This window comes from Micropterus salmoides, unplaced genomic scaffold (assembly GCF_014851395.1).
Source record: "Micropterus salmoides isolate LMB-PRFRI ecotype aquatic unplaced genomic scaffold, ASM1485139v1 Ms_hic_scaffold_22, whole genome shotgun sequence".
Lineage (NCBI taxonomy): Eukaryota > Metazoa > Chordata > Actinopteri > Centrarchiformes > Centrarchidae > Micropterus > Micropterus salmoides.
This window is the reverse complement of record NW_024041373.1, coordinates 20,383,564-20,405,858: the sequence shown is the minus strand read 5'-3', so window position 1 is coordinate 20,405,858 and position 22,295 is coordinate 20,383,564. Positions and strand designations below refer to the sequence as shown.

Here is a 22,295-nt window from a genome sequence, read left to right as displayed (position 1 = left end):
TTTCTCACACCTGGGCGTGAAGAGGAGAATATCCTTTGATGTGAGGAAATTAAACAAAGAGGAAGGTCAGTTGGCATGGTTACGTGTGTGGGGGCGCAGTTTAGGGTTTCCTGCCCTCTCTTACGAAGAGTTCCGATAGGCTGTTCAGGAGAAGGCTAATCTCTGGTGAGTGTTTCTTTGTCATTTTAACAGTCTCGGCTGCTGCCAAAGGTGGCTAGTTTTATGATCAACTGCCCAGAAATAGCACTTAGGGAAAGCAACCTTTCAACCCCCCTCCTTTGGGGTCTCTTCAGCCGTCTGTTGAGGGTTGTTATCTCACCCCCTCCTTTTCTTTCTCCCAGGAAGAGAGAAAGAATTTGGAGTAGTCCAAATTTATTTGATATAAAATGCACAAATCCACACTGTTTGTACACTACACATAAAAATTCCATCCATTTTGTGGGTCACTGTGGTGTCCGTTCAGATAAGCTGTCCAGCTGTAGTGCTCATGGTAGTTTCAGTCATTGATTAGATTGACTAGTCTCATAATGTAAGTGTATGCCTAAATGCAGCATCAAACAGTTAATAATTCACTTGTCCAGGCCATGACATTTTTAAAAAAAATAGTACAGACATGGACATCTCAATGCTGCAGTAGTTTTGTTATGTTAAACTGCTTCCTCTCAACAATGTTAATGTATTGTGTACCCTGGTAATATCCCCAACAGCTGTGCACATGCAGGCAAACTCACACAGAACTGCAAGCATACAAGTATGGCGAATTTTTCTGTTACTATGGTTGTCAGGGAGCACCCACATATTATAGACTGACAATATGCACACCCATGTAAAGGATCTATGTTATGGAAGGCCATCTAACCCAGAGTGGTAAAATGCAATATGTGACTTGAGTGTATGCAGGCTTTTACCTTTAGAGAAAACAACAGTGTCATCCCCTACAGGAGGGCAAAGCTCTTTCATTTCATGCATGATGAGCCCCTCTTCCGCATTTTGTTGTATCTCTGCTCACTATTCATCTCCCAAAAGAGGAAATTAACAAAAACTAGAGTGAGAACAAAGAGAAGGGCTGTCGATTAGGAAATTGGATTGTATTTCAAGAAATGATTAGGGGTTTTCTATTTAGGCATTTAAGACAATAAGAACTCCTGGAATAAAAACTGTTGGCTTGGGTTGCTTGGGCTATATCAGCAGGTAACATTTCGTGCTGTTTGGTGCCTGCCACGCACATGAAGTTAACATGGTTATCTTTTGTTGTTTCTTTTTGCTGTTTTTATGGTCTCATTTTTAATTATCTTCCTCTTGTGAGGCACTTATGACCTTGCTCTGCTGTACTAAATAAAATTTGTTTACTTACTTACATGCCAGTTTCCTTAATGGCACTAAATGGTTTAATGAAATGACGCCAAAAAGTAATGTGTACCTGAAAATGCATTGATGTTAATTGTGCCTTTTGGCAAATATATAATTTGCTAAATAAATAATTTGTCAGACTTGCTATGATACCAGTGCACTCTGAACTGTTCAATACACTGGGACTTATAATTAAGGTGATAACATACGTTTTCCTAAGTTTTCAAACAAATAAAATGACATTTCACATGGATACCCTTGGACGTACTTACACACATACATTAGCAAGTTTTGACTCCTCCGGTAGATATTTAATGCATTTAGGAATGTGTGTTGTTGGCAGCACAATATGTCACCTTGGCATTTATCTACAGATGCTCATTCCGAACTTTAAAATCCTGCTACTTGTTGAGTAGGGGTGGGGGGCGGGGGGCGGAGTGTGGCACCTTAATGGACTTGATAATGGGGATCTGTCTTGTGACAGCCATTACTGCCTGAGTTTAATGTGCACTCTCAAGGTAGTATGTTGACATTTTCAGCTTGGCACATCCAAAGGCTTGGCTCGTCACGCACGCTGCTCCTATGTGCCCATCCTTCCAAGGATAATGAGCTAATTTGTTTTTCTGCAGGACAATGTTAAGAAGGGATCAGATCGCTAGGGAAAAGTCAGTTCCTCTTATTCAAAAGAAATAACCATCCCCTTTATGTAACAGAGAATTGGGTGATACATTTTCAATCATCAGTTAATTCTGTGTTCAGTTATTAGGGCTTTAGCTCTTGTTGATAGCTCTTGATGTGGTTCTTGAAAGCACAGGCTCATTTTTTAATAGGACAAGCGAATATGTATGAGATGAAAGTAAAAGCCTTTTACCACCAAAAGCAAGAAAATCTTTACCAGAAACTGAGACTCAAATGTACAATTTATTCTTTTAACTTTTTTCATATCATGTTACAGAAGAAAAATATCATGTACTTGCATTATTGTTACAAAACCAGTTAGGCTAATATTTTCATATTTAAAATAGAATCTAGTGATTGGCAAGTTAAAGGCAGGCATTCCTAATTACAGTGTGCACTTTCAATAGCAAATGAATGTTGGAAAAATAGCTGGCTGTTGATCTAATTTAAATAATAATTTTTTGTACAACCAGTGCATGTGAATTTCAGATCATAACAAAATCTTGCTGAAACCTGAAAGATTCTGGTGATCTGAATGAAAAACACTACAGTCGAAAGGAAATCAAATCAAATCACCATTCCTTCCAGAATGAAGGAGAGATAAACTGCATTAATAAATTGGTCAATTCACAATGTACTTACAGAAAACAATCTCAAATGAATTATATAAGCTGGCCCTTGTAAGAGAAAAACATTACTTAGACTAGGGCCTTCCATTTGCTTCACTGCTGTTTGTTTAGATGGTGTAGAGAAAAGTAAAAACCTTAATGTTAATTGCAATTTCGATAACGTTTACCTCTTTTAAAATGTGGTGACTGCCTGTGCTATGGAGTGACGCAATACACAGTCCTACCAATCGTGTCACTCTATTCCACTGATCAACAGGTTATGCAGCACTGCACCAATAGAGGCAGAGAAAAGGAAGAAGACTGCTGGTAAACAATGCCGAATTTAAAATATTTTTTAAATCAGACAGAAACAGAGCAAAGCGACCATCCACACATAGTCCTCTTTCCCACCACATGTTGAGTCCAGTATTCAGTCATGCCCAGCCGCTCCTCCATCTCCTCTAAATATTTGGCATCTTTAGTTTGCTACATGCCAACCCACTCACCACATAAAACACTGATATTGTATGTTAGGCAGTGTTTTATATTTGCTGGTTCAGTGAGAACCAGAGCAACACAATTGTATGGACTGGTAAACCAAAATTGGTGGTAGTAGGGCTGAAAAATACAAATAGAACACAATTTAATTAAAATATTAAAAATATTCTAATCTTCTTCTAATCAAATTCTATGTCTCTAGCAGATTTCATCTAATGTCACATGCATGCTTCATCTAGCACCTCAAGGAAATTTGGCTATACGCATTTTTAGCACTGGGGGGGGCCTACAAGGTAGTTCCTTACTCGCAAGTATCAGTGCCAAAAGCTGCATTACAAAGGTCCTGTGTCTTTTAACTGCTTGACATTGCATTGATGTATTGCTCAACTCAGCAGAATTAGCAACATAATACGCTTAAACCTTCAAGCTGATTTAACACTTAAATAGAATGCTGTTCCTTAGTATCAATAGGGTCTTGGCTAATGGTAGTGGTGGATTTGGATGAGTTACTCTGTGCAGTAGGTGAACACCTATCTGCCATCAGGCTTGCATATGAACACATGTCCAGATTTGTTCAAGCTGTGGGAACAGGTGGCTGTGATCTTGTGTGCCAACATGAGCCTCAGTAGAGCTGGTCGGTGTTTGTAGTATTATGGTCAGCATACTGTAGAGGCTAGTCTTCATGCTGTGAATTAGCCAAATTTAACCTCATATAAGCCATTGAAATGGTGAATGCAATGTCACTGCAATGGAGGATAGCGCTGGTGCTTTCTAAGTAGCTGGGCTTATTCCTGTACAGTGAAGTTACTACAGCCTACATTTAAAGCCTGAAATTAAAAGATGTCATCCAATGTGTGTTGCTTGTCTGTAGGACTGTATGGTTTTATCTTGTGTTTAGTGCAACATGAAGCATTAAGTTATATAGTAGTGGTACTACTCTGCCAGAGGTGGCCTCTTCTCAACAACCAAGGACCACTTCTTTTACCCATTCACAAGTGGCAGCTGCTAATGGTACACTACTATTATTAAAATATTAGATGCTGCGGACAGATTGAGTCGAGTAAAGTCAACTCAGGGTTGCCAAAAGAATTTAAAAACTTTTATCTGTGAGATTTCGGGGGAGAACTATAAATTACTCATGTACTTAAAGAGGTTATACTCCTGAGCCCTCAACTACGTCTTTACACTGTTATCACATAAACCACACGTTAGCCCTGTCAAGAAATGAAAGAATAAGGGACTGGGCGGGACAGGTTGGAATTTAGTGTGACTCTACATTGTAATTTACATTTGGCTCTGATTTTCATAGAAAAGGCATAAGCTTTTTCAAAACAGCCACTGCTTTTTTATTTGTTGACTTGATGTCATTATTTGTCCTCTTAAGAGCTGCCAGATGATTTAACCATTGTTGATTTTTTTTTTCTGCTTGTGGAAGCAAAACATCCTTATAAAATATGGTTAAAACCATTTCATTTAATCCTCCAACTGTGTGTTCTCATATTCTTCAGCTGTAGCACACAGGAAGAGAGCATCCCTAAATGAACTTCTTGTAATTCTTTATTTACCTTGCATGTTTAAGGTTTTGCTTGAGATGCACTTGGGCTGAGAAAGACAAAGGCAGGCTGTGATCAGGAACATGCAGGTTGGGATGAAGAGGACAAGCAGGAGGCAAACACAGAGGAATCAAACGACAAAAAAAGATGGAGTAAGATGTGTAGACAGGGAGAATGAGAGGCTAGAAAACTACAGACAAAGAAAGAGATGGTATCAGAGCAAATGACACATTACCAAGAAAGAGCGTGAGATGTTTCCTAATTCCAGCAGACAAGCAAACACCCAGCCTGTCCCCAATGTTAAATGAGTTATGATTATCCACTGATAATGCTAGCCAACCTTTCTCGATAACACCATCCAAATCAATCATCGTGTTTGCCATATAAAAACTAGGCTCCCAATTCACCTGTTTCAACATTCAGCACAGTGCTGCCAATAGAGTACCATGTCCCAACAGGCAACTGCAGCATGTTAATTGTAAGAAGGCTAATCAGCAAAGTACTTTCAAAAAAACAAGGGAAAGTAAACACATAACATCACTGTGTATGCAAAATACTGTGTTATGCACATTAGACTGACCATATTAGCCCTGGAAGGAACAGCGGTTGTGCTAAGTTGATGAGAGAACAAGTGACAGAGAGTCGAAAGCACTTTGAAAAGGAAAGAACGAGTAGAGAGCTAACAACGAAACACAGAGTGGTGGGGAATCATTTAAATAATGAAATAATGGCATAATATAAATACAGTATCAAAATGATATTTGTTCTTGCTTTTATAGAGACATCAATATGTTAGAAGTAAAATCAGAATTTTTTATGTTACAGGCTGAGACACCCTACACATGTCTGCTTTGTAAAGCACACCAAAAGCTCAACGCTTCAGGGAAAAGGGTTAAGTCACTACCAATTGTTCAACAGTTGGAAGTGATTCTACAAGACATGGCAGCTAGTTGTATCACATTTTGGTGGTGTTGTTTATGTCATTGTCTGGTGGCATCAGTTTCAGTGTCGGAATAGCAGTCAGTGACTCCGCACTTTCTGAGAACTGTGCATTGGGTGCGTCTCTCCCCAGTGTAACAGTTCTGTTCTGTTTTTGTTTTGTTTCTTTATCTTGTTTACCAAAAATATAGTGAGTGGATTCTGCATTAGGTCAAGCTCTTCTCCCAGGCTGCAGAGATTTTGACTGCAGGCCTTTTCCTTTTGTATCCCTTGGGTACCAGCTGTCGGAAAATATCCCAGAGCATAAATTTCACAGGGCAAAGCAGCTATCTTCTTTTGTCAGCTTCAATTCAATCTTATTTATAATTTATGGGAGAGAGCGAGAACACAGTAGGCCAACGCAAGTTACATATAGACATGTAAAACAATAGTAATGGTAGTAGTGGTGCAGATATCAATGAAAACTAATAAAACTAACATTAAATACTGAATAATGATGATGATGATGATGATGATGATAATAATAGGACTAATAATAATAATTGTATTTGCCGAGTAGGACCATGGGGACAGTAGGTAGCTTGCAACTACAGATCCAGACTCTACAGCTCCAGAGCCAGAAATACCTGCAGAAAGCAACAGAAGGAGGGAAGAGAGAGATGAGAAAGCTCAAAACTACAGGAGAGGGATGGTGTCGACTTAGTAATGTGCATTGATGAGATAAGAATGCATACAGATGGTGAGGGAGAGGAGGAGAAAGGAGCTCAGTGCATCATGGGTCTCCCAGCAGTCTAGGCTATAGCAGCATAACTGAGGGATGCTTAAGTGTTCATCTAAGCCAGCCCTAACTATAAGCTTTATTGAAGAGGAAAGTCTTAAGCCTACTCTGAAATGTGGAGATGGTGTCTGCCTCCTGAACCCAAACTGGGAGCTTTATAGCTGAAGGCACTCTACTTTTAGAGATTCTAGGAACCACAACTAACCCTGCATTCTGGGAGTGCAGTGTTCTAGAGGCGTCATATGGTACTATGAGCTTTTAAAGCTATGATGGAGCCAGTGTTTATGTTTGTTTATTTATTTGAAAAGGGACAATGTTCACTGATCAACATTCAAAGCAAATGTAAGCGTACCCGAGTTAGCCACAGGCTAGTTTTCATCGGCAGTCCCCTTACCAGATGTTACTGGGCATCCTAAAATAGAAAACTGTTATAATACAGTATTTCAGAGAACCTAATACGGGAGAAATATAGTTCTTGTCAGAACAACTAGACAGTCTTAAGGGACTTATTCAGGCAGCCTGATGATAATAATAAATTACAATAACCCAGCCTAGAAGTAAAATGCGTGGTGGTTTTCCAGATTTCCAAAAATCATTTTTAGACAGGATGTGCCTGATTTTTGCAATATTACGTAAGTGAAAAAAGGCAGTCTTAAATTTGTTTTGCGTGAGTCTTAAAGGACATATCTTGATCAAAGATAAGTAAGAATCTGAGATTCCTTACGGTGTTGCTGGAGTCCAGGGTAATTATGTAATTTAAAGTACATACATATCTTTACTAGGTGTGTTCCAGAAAAAGTAGTTATGTAGTCGAATCAGAATTATCAAGGATTGAATATAGCCGACTGATTGCTGAATCGTGTGGTGTGGTGTGTGCGTGTGTCGTGTGTGTGTGTAGGGGGGGGTCTTGTGCCAAGAATTGCTTGCACATTGCGGTTCCTCGTGGGTCTATTCCAAGTACTGTTTAAAGACAATATAATATTCTTTGTGTGGCTCATCAATGGTGATAAATGATTCGAACTTCCTGCAAAGTTTGCGCACAACTCTGCACAACACCAGCAAAACTGGTGCTCTGTCTCTCTCCCTCTTCCACCACACATGCTACGTAGCACAAGGGTTAGGGTTCCAATTTTGGATTTACTCACACTTTAAAAATATTTGTTAAAAGCTTGTTTCTTTTCACATTTTTATTTACAGCATTATATGTTGATATTTAGATCATAATAGGCAGTATATTAACTTATTAAGAGAAAACCGGTTGTTCTATGTAAAATAAGACATTGAGCACCACCATATTGCCAAAATGGGATGGCCCTCGTTTCTTAACAACGCTGCGAATAGTTGACTGTGAGATTGGCAGTCGAATCAGGCTCTGCCTATCAAAGCATCGTTACATAATGAGTCTTTCCTAATAATATTGCGTAAAGGAAGCATACTGAGTCAGATCAATCTGATAAATTACACTTAAACCAGCTTAGTGCGGTTCTTTTAATGCCAATTAAAGTTTCGAGTTTCTATAAAAGGATGTGATGGTCAACAGTGTCAATTGCAGCATTAAGATCTAACAAGACAAGTCTTTTGTCTGATGCAATTATAAGGTTACTTGTAATTCTCACCAGTGCGGTCTCTGTGCTATGACTGTAAATATCACTGTAAGTCTCAAAATAAGCTATTGTCCTGTAGAAAGTCACTGATTGACGACTGCTTTCTTAAGGATCTTAGAGAGAAAGGGAAGGTTAGATTAAGTTCTATAGTTGGCTAAAATCTTGGATCAAGAGTGAGCAGATTGAGAAGCGGTTTAATTACAGCTACTTTAGAGGACTGTGGTACAAAGCCTGTTAATAAAGACAGATTGATCATATCTAGTAAAGTGCTAACTAGGGGTAAAATTTCTTTAAGCAGCCTAGGATGGGGTCCAAGAGACAGGTTGATGGCTTGATGGCTGGTAGATGAAGAAATCATTGAGGACAGTTGGTGAAGATTGATAGGAGAAAAGCAGTCTAAATATATATCAGGTTTTACAGCTGTTTCTAGGGCTCCTGAGTTTGAAGATAAATTGGTACCAGTTGAAGGCAGGAGATGATGAATTTTGTCTCTAATAATTAAAATTTTATCATTAAAGAAGTTCGTGAAGTCTTTACTACTGAGGGCTATAGGAATACATTGCTCATTAGAGCTGTGATTCTCTGTCAGTCTGTCTACAGCGCTAAAATAAAACCTGGGGTTGCTTATTTTCCTGTATTAATGATGAGTAATATGCTGCTCTGGCATTACGGAGGGCCTACCTATGTATTTTAAGACTATCTTGCCAGATTAAAGAAGATCTTCCAGAATGGTAGAACGCCATTTTCCTTTCAAGTTTTTGCAACGTTTGCATTAATTTGCGAGTTTGTTGGAGCTAACCTTCTTTGTTTTATTATCTTCTTTTTTAGAGGGGCTACAGAGTCGAGTGTCATTTGCAGTGAGCCTGCAGTACTATCAACAAGATGATCAATTTAGAAGACTGAAGTTAGCATAAGAGTCCTCTGTTATATTTAGACAAATTAAATGTCGATGTTAAATTTAGCTAGCTTCAGATAGACGTGTAGTGTAATTTTTGCCTAATGGCATGTAGTCCCATAATAGGAATTCAAAAGTTATTAAATAGTGGTCAGACAAAAAGGATTCTGTGAAGACTATTAAATGTTCAATTTCAATGCCATATGGCAGAACAAGATCGAGGATGTGGTTAAAACAGAGAGTGTGTTTATGACCACTCTGACAGAAGCCAATCGAATCAAATAATGAGAGAAACTCATTACTGTGGCTATCATTGTTGACATCCACATGCATAATAAATTCACCTACAATAATTTTTTTTATTATTTTAGGGACTAAACTTGATGAAAACTCAAATTCAGAATATGGAACAGGAGCAAGGTACACTATAACACATAGAACTGACTGTAGTGTTGCCCAGGTTGGGTGTGACATATTAAGAAGGCTTTCAAATAAGCTATAATTTAATTTAGGTTTAGAATTGACTAACAGGCTTGAGTCGAAGATAGCTGCAACTGCACCTCCTCAGCCGGTACCCTCGAGGAATTATTAATATGGCTGGGGGGTAGGGATGAAACGGTATGAAAATTTCATATCACGATTATAGTCACCAAAAACGGTTATCAGTATTATCACGGTATTGTAAAAATGTGCCAAAAAGTATTAAAATATACTGATACACACACTGAAACCATTTCAACAGTTTTATATTGAAAACTACAAATACAATTGCCATTTTGTTTGCATAAAAAATAAAATAACAGCAAATACCTTTTGAAATGAAAATCATCTAAGTGTGCACTATCAAGATTTTGTATTTTATATTATATAGGTAATACATTGACCCCGTGGACAATTTCATGAAAACAAATAACTCTTTAGAAGACAGTGATAGTAACTGCAATGAGCCCAAAAACTGACGTAAATACAGAGGAGTCTGTGGCGTTTCTAGATGATGCTGGTTGGTTGACTAAACAGCGTAACGTGTTATCATGCGCTGTGGACGAATTGACTCTGCCGACACAAGACGCACACAGCAACAGAACAACATGTAGCGTTTTTACAAGAGCAGCTAACACTGAGAGCTTCAGTTTGCACGCTGTTAGCAAGTCAGAGAGACAAACCAAAGCTAAAAGTTAACTGACCCTGCATTCACTACATGGTTATTTTCTTCAGTCAAGTTTCCCTCAGCACTCTCATAAAAACTAACATACGACCGGACGTCAGAGTGACTGAAAAATCTCCGCCGTGTTGTCACTGACCCAAACAAACCCACGTTGCATTCTGCGCATGCACACCTGCTTCTGGGAGGCGCTGGACAGTGTTTACTGTGAGATTATAATAGCGTGGTTAACCGTACCCAGTTATCATGGTAATTAAAATGTGTTCGGTAATGATAACCGTCGGGAATTTTACCATGGTTTACCATTAAACCGGTAATCGTTTCATCCCTACTGGGGGGAGTGGATTAATTGAGGCTAATATATTCTTCATGACCCAGCCAGGTTTTAGTAAGATGTGGTGTCCGAACAATGCTGCGATGATGTGTTGAGAAGAAATCCGCTTGACACTGTTCTTGATCAGAAAAGTTTATTAAATCAAGGAGTTCAGCATCAATTACAAGCTCTGCAGCTGCTTGGAGAGTGACCCAGCCTGATGGCCACTCTGTCTCTCTGTACATCAAACTTATATAGGTTGTGTTTAGGTATCTGTTAGGTACCATAGCAGGGTTTGAGTCTGCAAAATAAAAGGTCAAACCCATAGAAAGGTACAGTACTATTCTGAGGTAACAAAACAAGGGGTTAGAGGTCAAATTCTATACAAGGGTTCAGTCCCTACATAACCACCAATCACTGCTCTCCCCGTAGAAGGTCACTGACCCTCTGTCCTGCTGCTACAGTGCTATTTTGAACTGTTATGAGTCAAATGCGCAAATATTGGACACAAAGACAAAATAAATCAACTGCTTAAGATGAGATCTGATGAGATAAGATAGAGATCTGATGTTTAAGAGTCCACATTTAATTATCCCATTGTTTTTATCCTATTGCATTGGTGGTGTTAATTTTCATACAGCTCCTCTTCTTTTTACTTTTGATTTAATTAATTTAAGTGTTCAGTGCGCATCTGGCATACAGAGTAAGACAGAGAGAGAGAAGCCATTGCTAGCTGCTAAGCTAAAGTACAGTAGGTAGCACTATCTCCACTATCTTCACCTACAGTAGAAAACAAAAAGTGCAGGCTTGGGTGTTACTTTGTGGCTATAACAACGCTGTTGACACAATGTCCAAGATACCATCCCTGCTGTTGCTTGACAACCACACAATGATTAGTTTTTGATGTATGAGGCTAATCAAAACTCATGTTTAGTCTAATTTTCGGGACAAACAGGACAGGAGTCAGGACAGCTGCCTGTAATTCAAGACTGTCGGAAATTTTTCGGGACATCTGGTCACCCTAGCTACCAGTAACACACAAGTAACCAGAAAGGGGACAATTCACTTACCACAGCTTGTCAGCAGACAGTTCATCTCCAGTATAAGAAGTAATAAGAACCAGCTTTCAAAAGTATATTTAATGTGGGGACCCAGGTTAGGAGATATGAAAGCACTACATAACAAACTGGGTCTCATTGTCAATCCACCAGCCATTCTGATGATCAATATACTCCATATTTTTGATGGATTGCAGCTTCTGGAGCAAAGACCACAAAACAGCAGCCGTAACACAAAGCATTAGAAAAAATGTGTGATGAAAACCACAACACACTGCGTGTTTTTGCAAGCTACAAGGCTTTTGCTCTATGTGACTATTGTATACATTTATTACAGAGGAAAGCAGCAGCCAATTTCTCTGTGAGCTGCCAAGGCCAGTATGTGCATGGCACAGGTCAGATAACAATTATAAATGTCTGTAATGGGTTTTTGTAATGGGAACCAGACAAATCTGCCAGGCTTATGTTTAATTTGCTGTGGCAAATACGTCTTGCCCCCTTTCCATTCACACAGATTTCCACCCGTCCTGTATCTGGTCAGGACAATCAAAACTGTTAATTTAATATGGGGCGGGTTTGATACGATGACTGTCAGAGGAACGGTATCCGTTCAGACTTTAAAAGCCACATGTCACACATTTCACTGTTATGATTGGTTGTAGGTCTGGACCTGTATCCAGTCTGTAGGTCCGTCCAGCACAACGCCCCAGGCTCACGAAACGCAGATCAAGTGGCCAAACCGTGGAATTACAACTTCTGGGTCTCTTACGTAATGCACACTGTAGTGTTGGGAAAAGTCACTCTTTTGAAAGACTCGAGTCACCAAATCTCGTTCATTAAAATGAATCTTTTTTTGTGTCATTTTGTTCATTTCGTTCATTTTAACTAGGCTGGTTATTGCGGCGCTGCAGCCCTCCAGTGGGCGATTTAAAAAAAAGAAAAAACAGCGCAGTTCTCAAACACAGAAGGCAGCCTGGCTTGCTCTAATTGACAAAGTATAATGCACAAATTCATCTCTTGGTCTTTCTCTATCATGGTTCTATAAAGCCCCATGGAGCCACAACCAAATTCAAACCATGTAAAAACCACAGAAATATGTTGTCAATATTTGATTAAGCCACTACTCCGGCTAAATCTGTCCATTTTCATAATCTTTCCTGTGTATACTACCATAGTTACTATCACTATATCTCTAAAATGCTCATTCATACAGCCTATCCATGAGTAAAATCTATATATTAACATCAGATTTACAGGGAATATATTGAAGTAATAAGCTTGACACACTAGATGAATAAAACACACTCTTATTAAAATTTAACAAATTTAATAATAATCTCAAACACTGCAGGTTATTCACCAGTGAGGAGCGGTGAAACAACAGCATGGCTCTGTTGGTAAATAAAAAGTAAAGTTAAGTTGCGTTCTCTGGCGGACCGGATCAGCTGTTAGCTGTAAACAAACCACAGGGCTAACGCTAATGTTGCTATGTGGCTGTGTTTTAATGGTTTAATGTCCGGGTCCGTTTGTTTTGGAGAGGAGACGACCTCTGTGGTAATTCAGCTCCCGGTAGAACCCTGTCAGGGCTCTGAAGTGGAGCGGACCCAGAACAACTCTCATCAGCTGTTGGCTAGAAACACAAGCAGGACTAAAGTTACGGTGCGGCTGTGTTAAAACTATAACTTAGCACAACATAACTGCGCTGTAATAACATTATGCTTTATTAAATGTCACAAAATTATCAAAAGAGATATTAGATGTATGTCAGTCCAGTGACTGTTACCTGACAACAGACTTGCCTCTCATTCCCCGGTGCTGGCAGCCCCGGTGCTGGCAGTAAGTCAGACTGTCAAGTGAAGACAGACTCCTAGGGAGGACCCATGTGAGCGCTGAACGATTAGTTCATTCCTGCTCCACAGTAGCCGAGATGTCACGTGAAAAATGAACGACTCAGACCCAGAGACCCACAGTTATGAGTCCTGAACTAATCAATTCTGTTTCCTGTGCTGCCTGCTTACCACAGCCTGTAGCCAGCTGTCACGTGACAAATGAACGACTCAAACCCAGAGAATCACAGTTGAGAGTCGTGAACTAATCAGTTCTGTTTCCTGTGCTGCCTGCTTACCACAGCCCTGTAGCCGAGCTGTCACGTGACAAATGAATGACTCAAACCCAGAGACCCACAGTTGAGTCCTGAACTAATCAATTCTGTTTCCTGTGCTGACAGAAACTTTGCAGCTGCTGAACGTAAGAGTCCAAGACTATTCAAAAATGAACAAATTACTCACTGAGACAACCTGTTCCTCCTGAGTCACATACAAGATTAGGTCAAATGAACGAAACGTTCTTTGAACGACACAACACTAGCACACTGGCCTTAAAAGACTCTTACCCATAGACTTACATTGTGAAAGGATCTGCTGTAAAATGGTGGTAAAATGGTGGATACATTTTATGTCACAACCCTCGCAGAATGATTTGTTTCACTATCAAGATTTGTTCTATTCAGTCTGATAACATTTAGAAAGTCTAGAGAGTTGCACGATTTTAAATATTTTTATCCCCATTCAATTTAGTGGAAAGCTGTGTGAAAGATCCTGGTATTTTATCCTCTGAAGTCAAACTTTTTTGGCTTCATGCACCACTGAGCAGCTTTTATAGGAATAAAAAAAGCCCCGCCTCCACCGCTGTATCCAGTTCTCTCTATACATACATAGTGTCGCTCAGTGCTATGTCACACATTTGGTCGACGCCTGTTGATAACTTTGAAATCGAAAATTAACTGCAAGGTTCCAGACTTATACGCATTTGCAAATTAGTCTGGCGATGCCAGGCTTGAAGGTTCCTGTTTAGTCACATAAAGTTAAGGTAATGAGCCTTATAAGAATAACATTCTAAAACACCTATAAAGACACAATCACTGCAACACTGCCACATCACAGTGAATCATTCACAAGTTGGTGTAGCTCTCTCAGCCATTAGAAATTCATAAAGTGCTTAAAGGGAGAGTAAGTGATCCTGCAGAAGGATTGTTATCTCTTAGGTTTCTCCAGCTTTGAAACACCTTTGCCCTTGCCTGGTCATATACCTTTCTGTTCTGTTTATACAGACCTTTTCCTCTTTGGCTGTTTCTTGGCCATCTCCTTCTGCACAGTGCCTGGTTTCCAGCATGGTCAAATGTGCCAGTGTAGAGAACTCTCCAACTGCCTGGATGTTTTTTCAGAGCACACACAAAACTGAGAGCTAGAAAACCGTGAGGAAATATTCACTGAATTTAACAAAGTGTATTGGATTACAACCATTATCCCTTTAAGTCAACAATAAGTGGCTTTGCTATAAAAGTCGAGAGCCATTGGCTTTTGAGTTCTTGCTCTTGGAGAAAAGTTGAGTTTATTTTATCAGAGAATAGAAATGTTTACATATTAGATCAGTAGCACAACCTTAATTGTTAAAAATGGATTGTGTTTGCTCAATCTACTATGTTTGTGTAACAGTCATTTATTCATCTTTTTATCCAGTTGATTGTCATCCGTACCTATTTCTGTGGCTTTGGTATCTAACATATATAGGGGTGTACACAATAATATGAACAGTGTACTGTACTTCCATCTCTCTCTTTTTTATCAAAGAATTTCTTAGGGATTTCTTTCCTTTATTGGACAGACGACAGTAGAGAGTTGACAGGGACGTGAGATGTCATGTAATCAAATGTTCTCAACTGGACTGATATCAGAGACATTGCAAATACTCTTGGGCAACCAGGATGCCTATGTAATTACATTTCATTACAGCCTTTTGTTCAGACTAAGGCTGCAGCTATCAATTATTTTAGTAATCGAGTATTTTACAGCTTATTCCATCGAGTAATCAGATAAGAAATACTTTGCTTCCCTGTACTGGGATCAGCTGTGTAACTCAAACTCACGTACTAACCAGTTGTAAAACAACAAACGCACTTTTATACATTTACAACTAAGAATTGTGCCTTACTTTTGCTCAACTAGCAATCATAATGTATGTTAAACGCTAATGTTAATGTTATCTTGTTTTGTCTATGGACTCGATGCTTTCTGCTCAGATGGCAAATCATTGCCGTTGTGTTAGGATAGTTCTGTTTTACAGAAGACACATTGTACAGGGTTGTTGTTTTAGCTTGAAATGATCCCATACTTTGGACAATTTCTGTCTTTTTCTCTGGCCTGTCTCTTCCCTTTGTCCCTCATTATTTTCTCTCTCTTCCTCCATTTTGCAATCTGCGCCATCAAATCATGTCATTTTCACTTGTCCACAGCGAAAACGCATTATGCAACCGTAATAATTGTCCCTTCAAAACAGTACGCTGTACAAAGTTTTATAGATTAAAAGAACCATGCTTCTCAGTAATCGAGTTACTTGAGTTTCTTGATGAATTGTTTCAGCCCTAGTTCAGACTGAGTCATAAAGGTAACAATTCAACTAATTTCAGCAGGCTAACTGTAGGTTGTGGTAGTGTTAGATTGAATTGCCTCGTATTCTGAGGTGTTCCTCTCCATTAGACATGTTCCATCTTCACAAAGGTAATGTTTATTGCACGGTTATTACATTGGGTTGTGCTCTACTGTAGAGGTCCTTTTGTTATTCAATCCACTCTCTGTAAATAAACAGTATCTACGGTAAGTCTATTTCTGTGATTCTACCTGTCAGTTGTCTGAAGGGTATAATTTACAGCAGTGGAACACTCCTTCACAGTTCAAACGACATGGGCAGTCTTAGCATCAATAGTATTGACAGGTATATGAACCCTTATCTTAGTCTGACAGCAGGAGTGCAGGCATGGGGGGAAAAGGGCCATGGATGGTTATCCTCCCAAAAGAAGAAAGCAAGATGAAATTGAGTGAGCGAATGGAAGAGCGCCATGGAGAGACCATTCTTACTGGAGGTACAATGTTGCTGTACACTTAAATGTTGATCGAAGCTGTGGTCCGGTTGCCATATAATACCGATCTATTCCATTTCTCCCCTCCGTGTGGTGAAGAGCTATTATGTTGTGGGAAGCTGCCAAAAGCAGAGTGGAAGGGCCCATTCGTAATGAGGAAATGACACACAACACCCAGTTTCCTCTTAGCTGAGCATGATATGGATCATTTAGAGCTCTTGGGAATCTTCCACCAGCTAAAAAGATAACGCTGCACTTTGTGCCAGTTGCCCCTGCTGAATGCTGAAAACCCATCAATGAACAATTGTAACGGTCAGGTATCTCTGTCTCAGTACTTCATGTTGAAATCAGTAATTTGGTTTGAAAAGAAAAGGAACATGATCCAGCATGCTTTTTTCTTTGCTCCAACTTCGGAACAATTTAAGATAAAAATTCAACATCTTGGTCATTAGTTTCTTCATGGAAAGGTCACAATTAGATGTTGAGTCAATAACTGGCCTACCTCCAAACCAAAACTCTTGTTTGATCACATTTTAATTTACATTGAGGTATAATATCGTCCTTATCTCATCATTTCATGTTTAGAGGGAGGTAGGTGCTCACCCTAAAAATAACAAGAAGGATTATAGGCTAATACAGTCAAAGCCTTTCCAAACGGCCTCTGATGATGCAAAACAACATTTCTTTCTGAATCACATGTATTACAAGCTGTCGCAATTAGATCAGAGTTACACCATTGTCACTGCAGGGTAGTGTGGTGTTGACAACATCGCAGCATTTTTCTCAGTGGCGACTCACTCCTTTTGAATCCAAGGATTGTGCTCTGCGTCAAAGCAGACTAAATGAGATGGTCTCATTCAGACTGTGAAATCACTGAGACGGTCCCAATTTATGCAGTATTCACTGCAACAGTGGTGTGGTAGTTTGTTTCATCTCAGTTTGTGTCATATTACATTGGTAAAATGAGGGCAATACACTGACATAATGTTTCTATGGGAAAACTGATTGTGTGGCACAAAGATGTAATGTCTTCTTTCAACCTGGTGTCTTGATTATAATTTTCCTTCTTAAATCATCTGGGCATACAGTAAGTAAGTTTGTTGATCAGCCATAATTCACATAGCAAATGTCCTTTATTAATGTTTCATTTATGAGCATAGGAAAGTGAAAGTATCCCTTACAATCTCCCAGCCCCTTCCTTGATTTGGTCTCTGAATTTGCAGATAGTTAAGCAATAATACATTTGCTAGGGTTTTACACATATCCAGTGATGTTTAGATAAAAATGCATCCACAAATCCACCCATCCATTTAAATTCAAACACCCAGTCTATGCATTTATTGAATTAGTCCAAATAAATAGAATTATAATAGATAAATGGTTTTAGGATACTTCATATGCAATATCTGGGCAAAGGAAGCTATTCCTTTAAGTTTCGTATAAGACTGCTGTTGTATGCTGACATTAGATGTCAGATGGCTAGCAGGAAATGAGTGATGGTCTCTGTCCACTTCAGTGGGAACATTTAAGAGTCATTATTCCACCATTATCATCCTTGCCAATGACTGTGGAGCACTCCTGCCTCCTGTCAGTGGGCTGTCTGCTGTATAATGCGCCCGGGGTGTCCATTATGAAGCCAAAATGGCCGCAGACCCACTTTAGCCACAGTCTGGTAAAAGTGGTCGGGGGAGGGGGGGTTAGGGCCTATGGATGATAAAAGAGAAAATATGTTTGGTTTTCTTTGGGCCACTATTCTTTTGGAATAAACAAAGGTAAAAATTTTGGAGTTTCCTATATTCTCAAATGGTGGAACAAGTTAAATAAATGATAGATGATTTTGCAAACACTAGGACTAACAGCACTGCGGCACAAAATAAAGATAATCATTTTGACCACAATCTTTTTTCATTATGACAATTATTTGAAGATATCACAATTAATTTGATATACATGTATGAACTTGATATATTTTAAGGCTGCAACTAACAATTCTATTCAAGTTGTTTTGTCCAACTAACTAATCTTTTAACAAAATTGTTGCTGTTTGTAATGTAATGGTACATGAAGCATAATTTAACTGTGATTCAGCAGCAATAACACCCTATCCAGCCCTATTAAATGTATGGTGAGTAGGTTGCATCTGAGAAAACTTGTTATGAGGAAACCAGAAACTCTCAGGAACAGACTGAGCGGACTATCTGTTTTCAATGTGTAGGAAAGCACACAGATAATTGTTAACAACTGACACATTGAGACATTGTATCAGTGTTGATGCATGCTCTAGATTTGGATTACTGCCAATCACATGATTTCCTACTGAGAAGAATATTATCATTTCATGTTGGAATATTTGCTTGTTGCACATGTTGGCACCCTTGTAAGTGTCTTTCTGTAACAGTTATTCACTTCCTGCTCAGGAGAAGAGCACTGTCTGTCTTGCACTCTCATGAGCATTCATGCAAAAAGCTGCAAATAATCCTCTTTCTCTTGCACTTTTTTCCTTTGTTTGTCCTCGTACTGCGCTCCCTTTCTTATTCTACTTCAACTAGAACTACAGTGCATTTTCTTCTACCACGGCTGCCTGACATTCCTTCTCTCCCTGCTCCTCTTCAGCATGTTATTTAGTTGCCTCAGTACTCATGATTTACACAGCCTTAATGTAGTCTTGGGCTTGCAGGCAGTAGATGAAATCGTAATTTGTCACATTAATAGTCCTCCCTCTCTGCCATACATTCACACATACACAACCCTTTCCCAGTATCATCCTTCCTTTTTGTCCCCTCCTCACCCCTCCTTCTGAGCCCTCTCGCCTCATCCCTAATGCCTTTTCTCTAAAGCCACATTCCTTTTTCTTTACCTCCTCCTTAACACACCCTGGATGTAACTTAATGGTTTCTTACCTGTATGTGTTTATGATATGTTCATAATTAATAATGTTGTGCAGTCCTTGCTGTGCTTCTTAAAATGCTCAGGATCAAGGGTTGATATGATATAATATGGCCTTGGTCTGCAGTGCGGTTGCTTTGTGCTAAATTTTGCAGACATTGAAGTAGACTGTATAATTAGGTGGTATTATGAAAAGCAGTGAGAGAACATTTAATTGCTGTTTTGAACAATATGCTCAGCTGTTTATGCTGAAATTATAAGAGCCCTGCTGTGTGAGAAATAGTGACTTGAATTTTAAAAGCAGCGTTTGCCATAGCCTGTCCTGTGTCACATGCAAAATTAGACAGTCCCTGTTGTAGATGATTATGCAGCTTAAAAATGAAATGCAAATTCAAAATTCTTCATTTAAACCGCTTTGCATTTGGATTCACATCACCTTCTCTTTTCCTTGCTAATTGCCTATTTCTGTGTTTCGCATCTTGTAACATAAAAGAGAGTACAAATGCATTTTGCTTACCACTCTACAAAAAGAATCAAGATTAAAGGGTCAACAATTATGAATGTGTATTTTTCTCTAAGGAATATGAGAATAATATAAAATGAGATTATGATGATATCTATTTTCTGTAGATGAATGTTTCAGGAGCACTTGAAAACCAATTGTATTAAAAAGTAAAAAGAGCCCATGAACTGTATTTTCCCTTTGCACTACACATAATGATGAAAGAGAGTGGTATGAATAATACTTCTTTACAGTGATGGTAAAGAAAGCTCTCTTTAGTATGCACTAAACATATTGCCAATTTTGGTTGAATGACTCATCTTTTTAAGTCATTGATCAACTGTCACTTAATTTGAAGAGCAAATAACGAATGCGCAATATGTCAGATCACTGCAACCCCAAGTCTACCCACTGGCATTAAATATTTAACACCACTTAGTCAGAACACCTTTTTTTTTGTCATTTTCGGATGTATTAATAATGTCAAAGATGGCATTTTCATCTTTAAAAGATATTTGGCATTTTGTCCCAGCAGACATGCTGACCTGCCTTAAGAGGATCTAAAGCTTATTTTGCTCAAATTACATGTGTAAATAAAAATCTTGAGATGTTAAAACCCACCACATTACAAGCATGTGTCTGCAGTCTTAATCTGTGCTGGTTTACAGATTTTTACCATGTGTACATGAAAGAGAGTAAAGGGTGTGTGGGATAATATTTAGTTTAGACTCTGGATCCAGCAAAAAATATTCCCGATTTTTATTTGTGACAGTGGCCTCCCACTCAGTCACTGTTCTGTGCTTTCACTAAGCACCACACTGATTCCTCTGATACATCTGATGTTTTCAAGTGACTCTTACCTTTAGCAAGAATATTCACTTTAATCAGCCGTTTTTCTGGGGACAAGGATGAGATGAAGCCCCCCACTGAATCTACTGAATCTACACATTATAATACAACTTCAGTACCAACCCCCGCCTCTCTGTGACCTGTTCTCAACTGCGGAGGCTCAGACGTAATCCTAAGTAGGCTACACAAAAAACATCTTGAATTCTTAAGCCCAGTTGAGCACACTTTCTGGAAAAATGTACAGTGCTTTTTAAAGCTTAAAAAATGATTGTTGAAATCAAAATCGTATTGAAATTGAATAGTTTAAATTTATTTGGAAAGCATATCTAACAATGTTTTATCTCATTTCTTCTATTCTCTTCCCAACCCTGTTTTTTTCCCCATTATTCTACTCTTTCTTCCTCCTCTATCCATTTTACATACTCATGTGTCCTTCATCCTTATTTTCTCTCTACAAATCCTTATCTCCACCCCTCAACATTGTATTCTTTCTTCTTTATTACTTTCGCTTCATCCACCTTCCCTGTATATTTTCTTCCCTCTTTCCAGCATGTGAGTTGATGAACCAGGGGATCCTCGCCCTGGTCACATCCACGGGCTGCGCAGCTGCAAGTGCCCTGCAGTCTCTGACAGATGCAATGCACATTCCTCACCTCTTCATCCAGAGAAATGGGGAAGGTGCACCCCGCACCGCCTGCCAGCTCAACCCCAGCCCAGATGGAGAGAGCTACACCTTGGCTGCCCGTCCACCTGTTCGAATCAACGATGTCCTGCTCACCCTTGTCTCAGAACTGCACTGGCAGAAGTTCATCATCTTTTATGAGAGCGACTATGGTGAGTCGACAAGTGAGAGCAATTCATGTCCAATTGTATCTCATAAACATTACATTTGAACGTAAGATGATCTCAGCTCTTTAATTTAAATGTAAATGCTCCACAACCATCTCCAATGTCAGGGGGAGAAATCAAACCGCCGCTGAAGTAAAGCTGTTTTAACACTAAGAATTCATATGCTGAAAAGTATATACTGAGTTGGAACTAAGATGAAAGAACGTCACCACTCCGACAGAGACAAGAATAATAAAAAAAATCAAAGTTCAGTAGAAATTGTAGGAAAAAACTAGATCTCATTGCCACATTCACCATTATTAGTATCTTCATGAAGAGACAAGATCTGAGCCTAATTGGCTCATTTGTGGCACCAGAGAATGAGGGTGTGTCCCAGCAGTACTTTTATTATTCTCTGATATTCTCCATTTTATTGCATTATTCTCACCACAATGCCTCTGTGGACCAGACCTTTCCTGACCCACATTTGGCAAAAGGCAAAGGACTGTGGATCGAGGAGTGATGGGCAAAGGCAAAAAACATGAAGAGAATATATTTCTGCATTGGCATTCCTCAGATGATACTTTGCTACTGCTGGCTAATCATTTTACTACTTTGAAGAGTGCAATCTAGAAGGGAGTGTAAATCAGTTTTATTTTTTTAGTACAGTGGAAGCTACAACTGATAGTAAAGGAAGCCCTCCAGGGTTTCCACCACACAGTTTCCACCACACAGTTTGTACTCCAGTGCTTCATGTCAGTGTATGTGACATGTTGTCTTACATTTACAGATATCTGTCCTTGGATTTATTTCTGACATTAGCACTCTTTGTGCCCTCTCAGCATTGAGTTGGATCAATTCAAATCCCTCCATGGAAGA

General features: G+C 39.2%; 1 protein-coding gene across 1 annotated transcript in view; it reads left to right on the top strand.

Moving 5' to 3' along the window:
• The window catches only part of grid1a (glutamate receptor, ionotropic, delta 1a), a 260,845-nt gene that overhangs the window by 140,643 nt on the left and 97,907 nt on the right, over window positions 1-22,295 (top strand). The window contains exon 3 of the mRNA XM_038737961.1: window positions 21,138-21,422. Coding sequence (XP_038593889.1) covers window positions 21,138-21,422 — 285 coding nt within the window. The remainder of the gene's footprint in view (window positions 1-21,137; window positions 21,423-22,295) is intronic.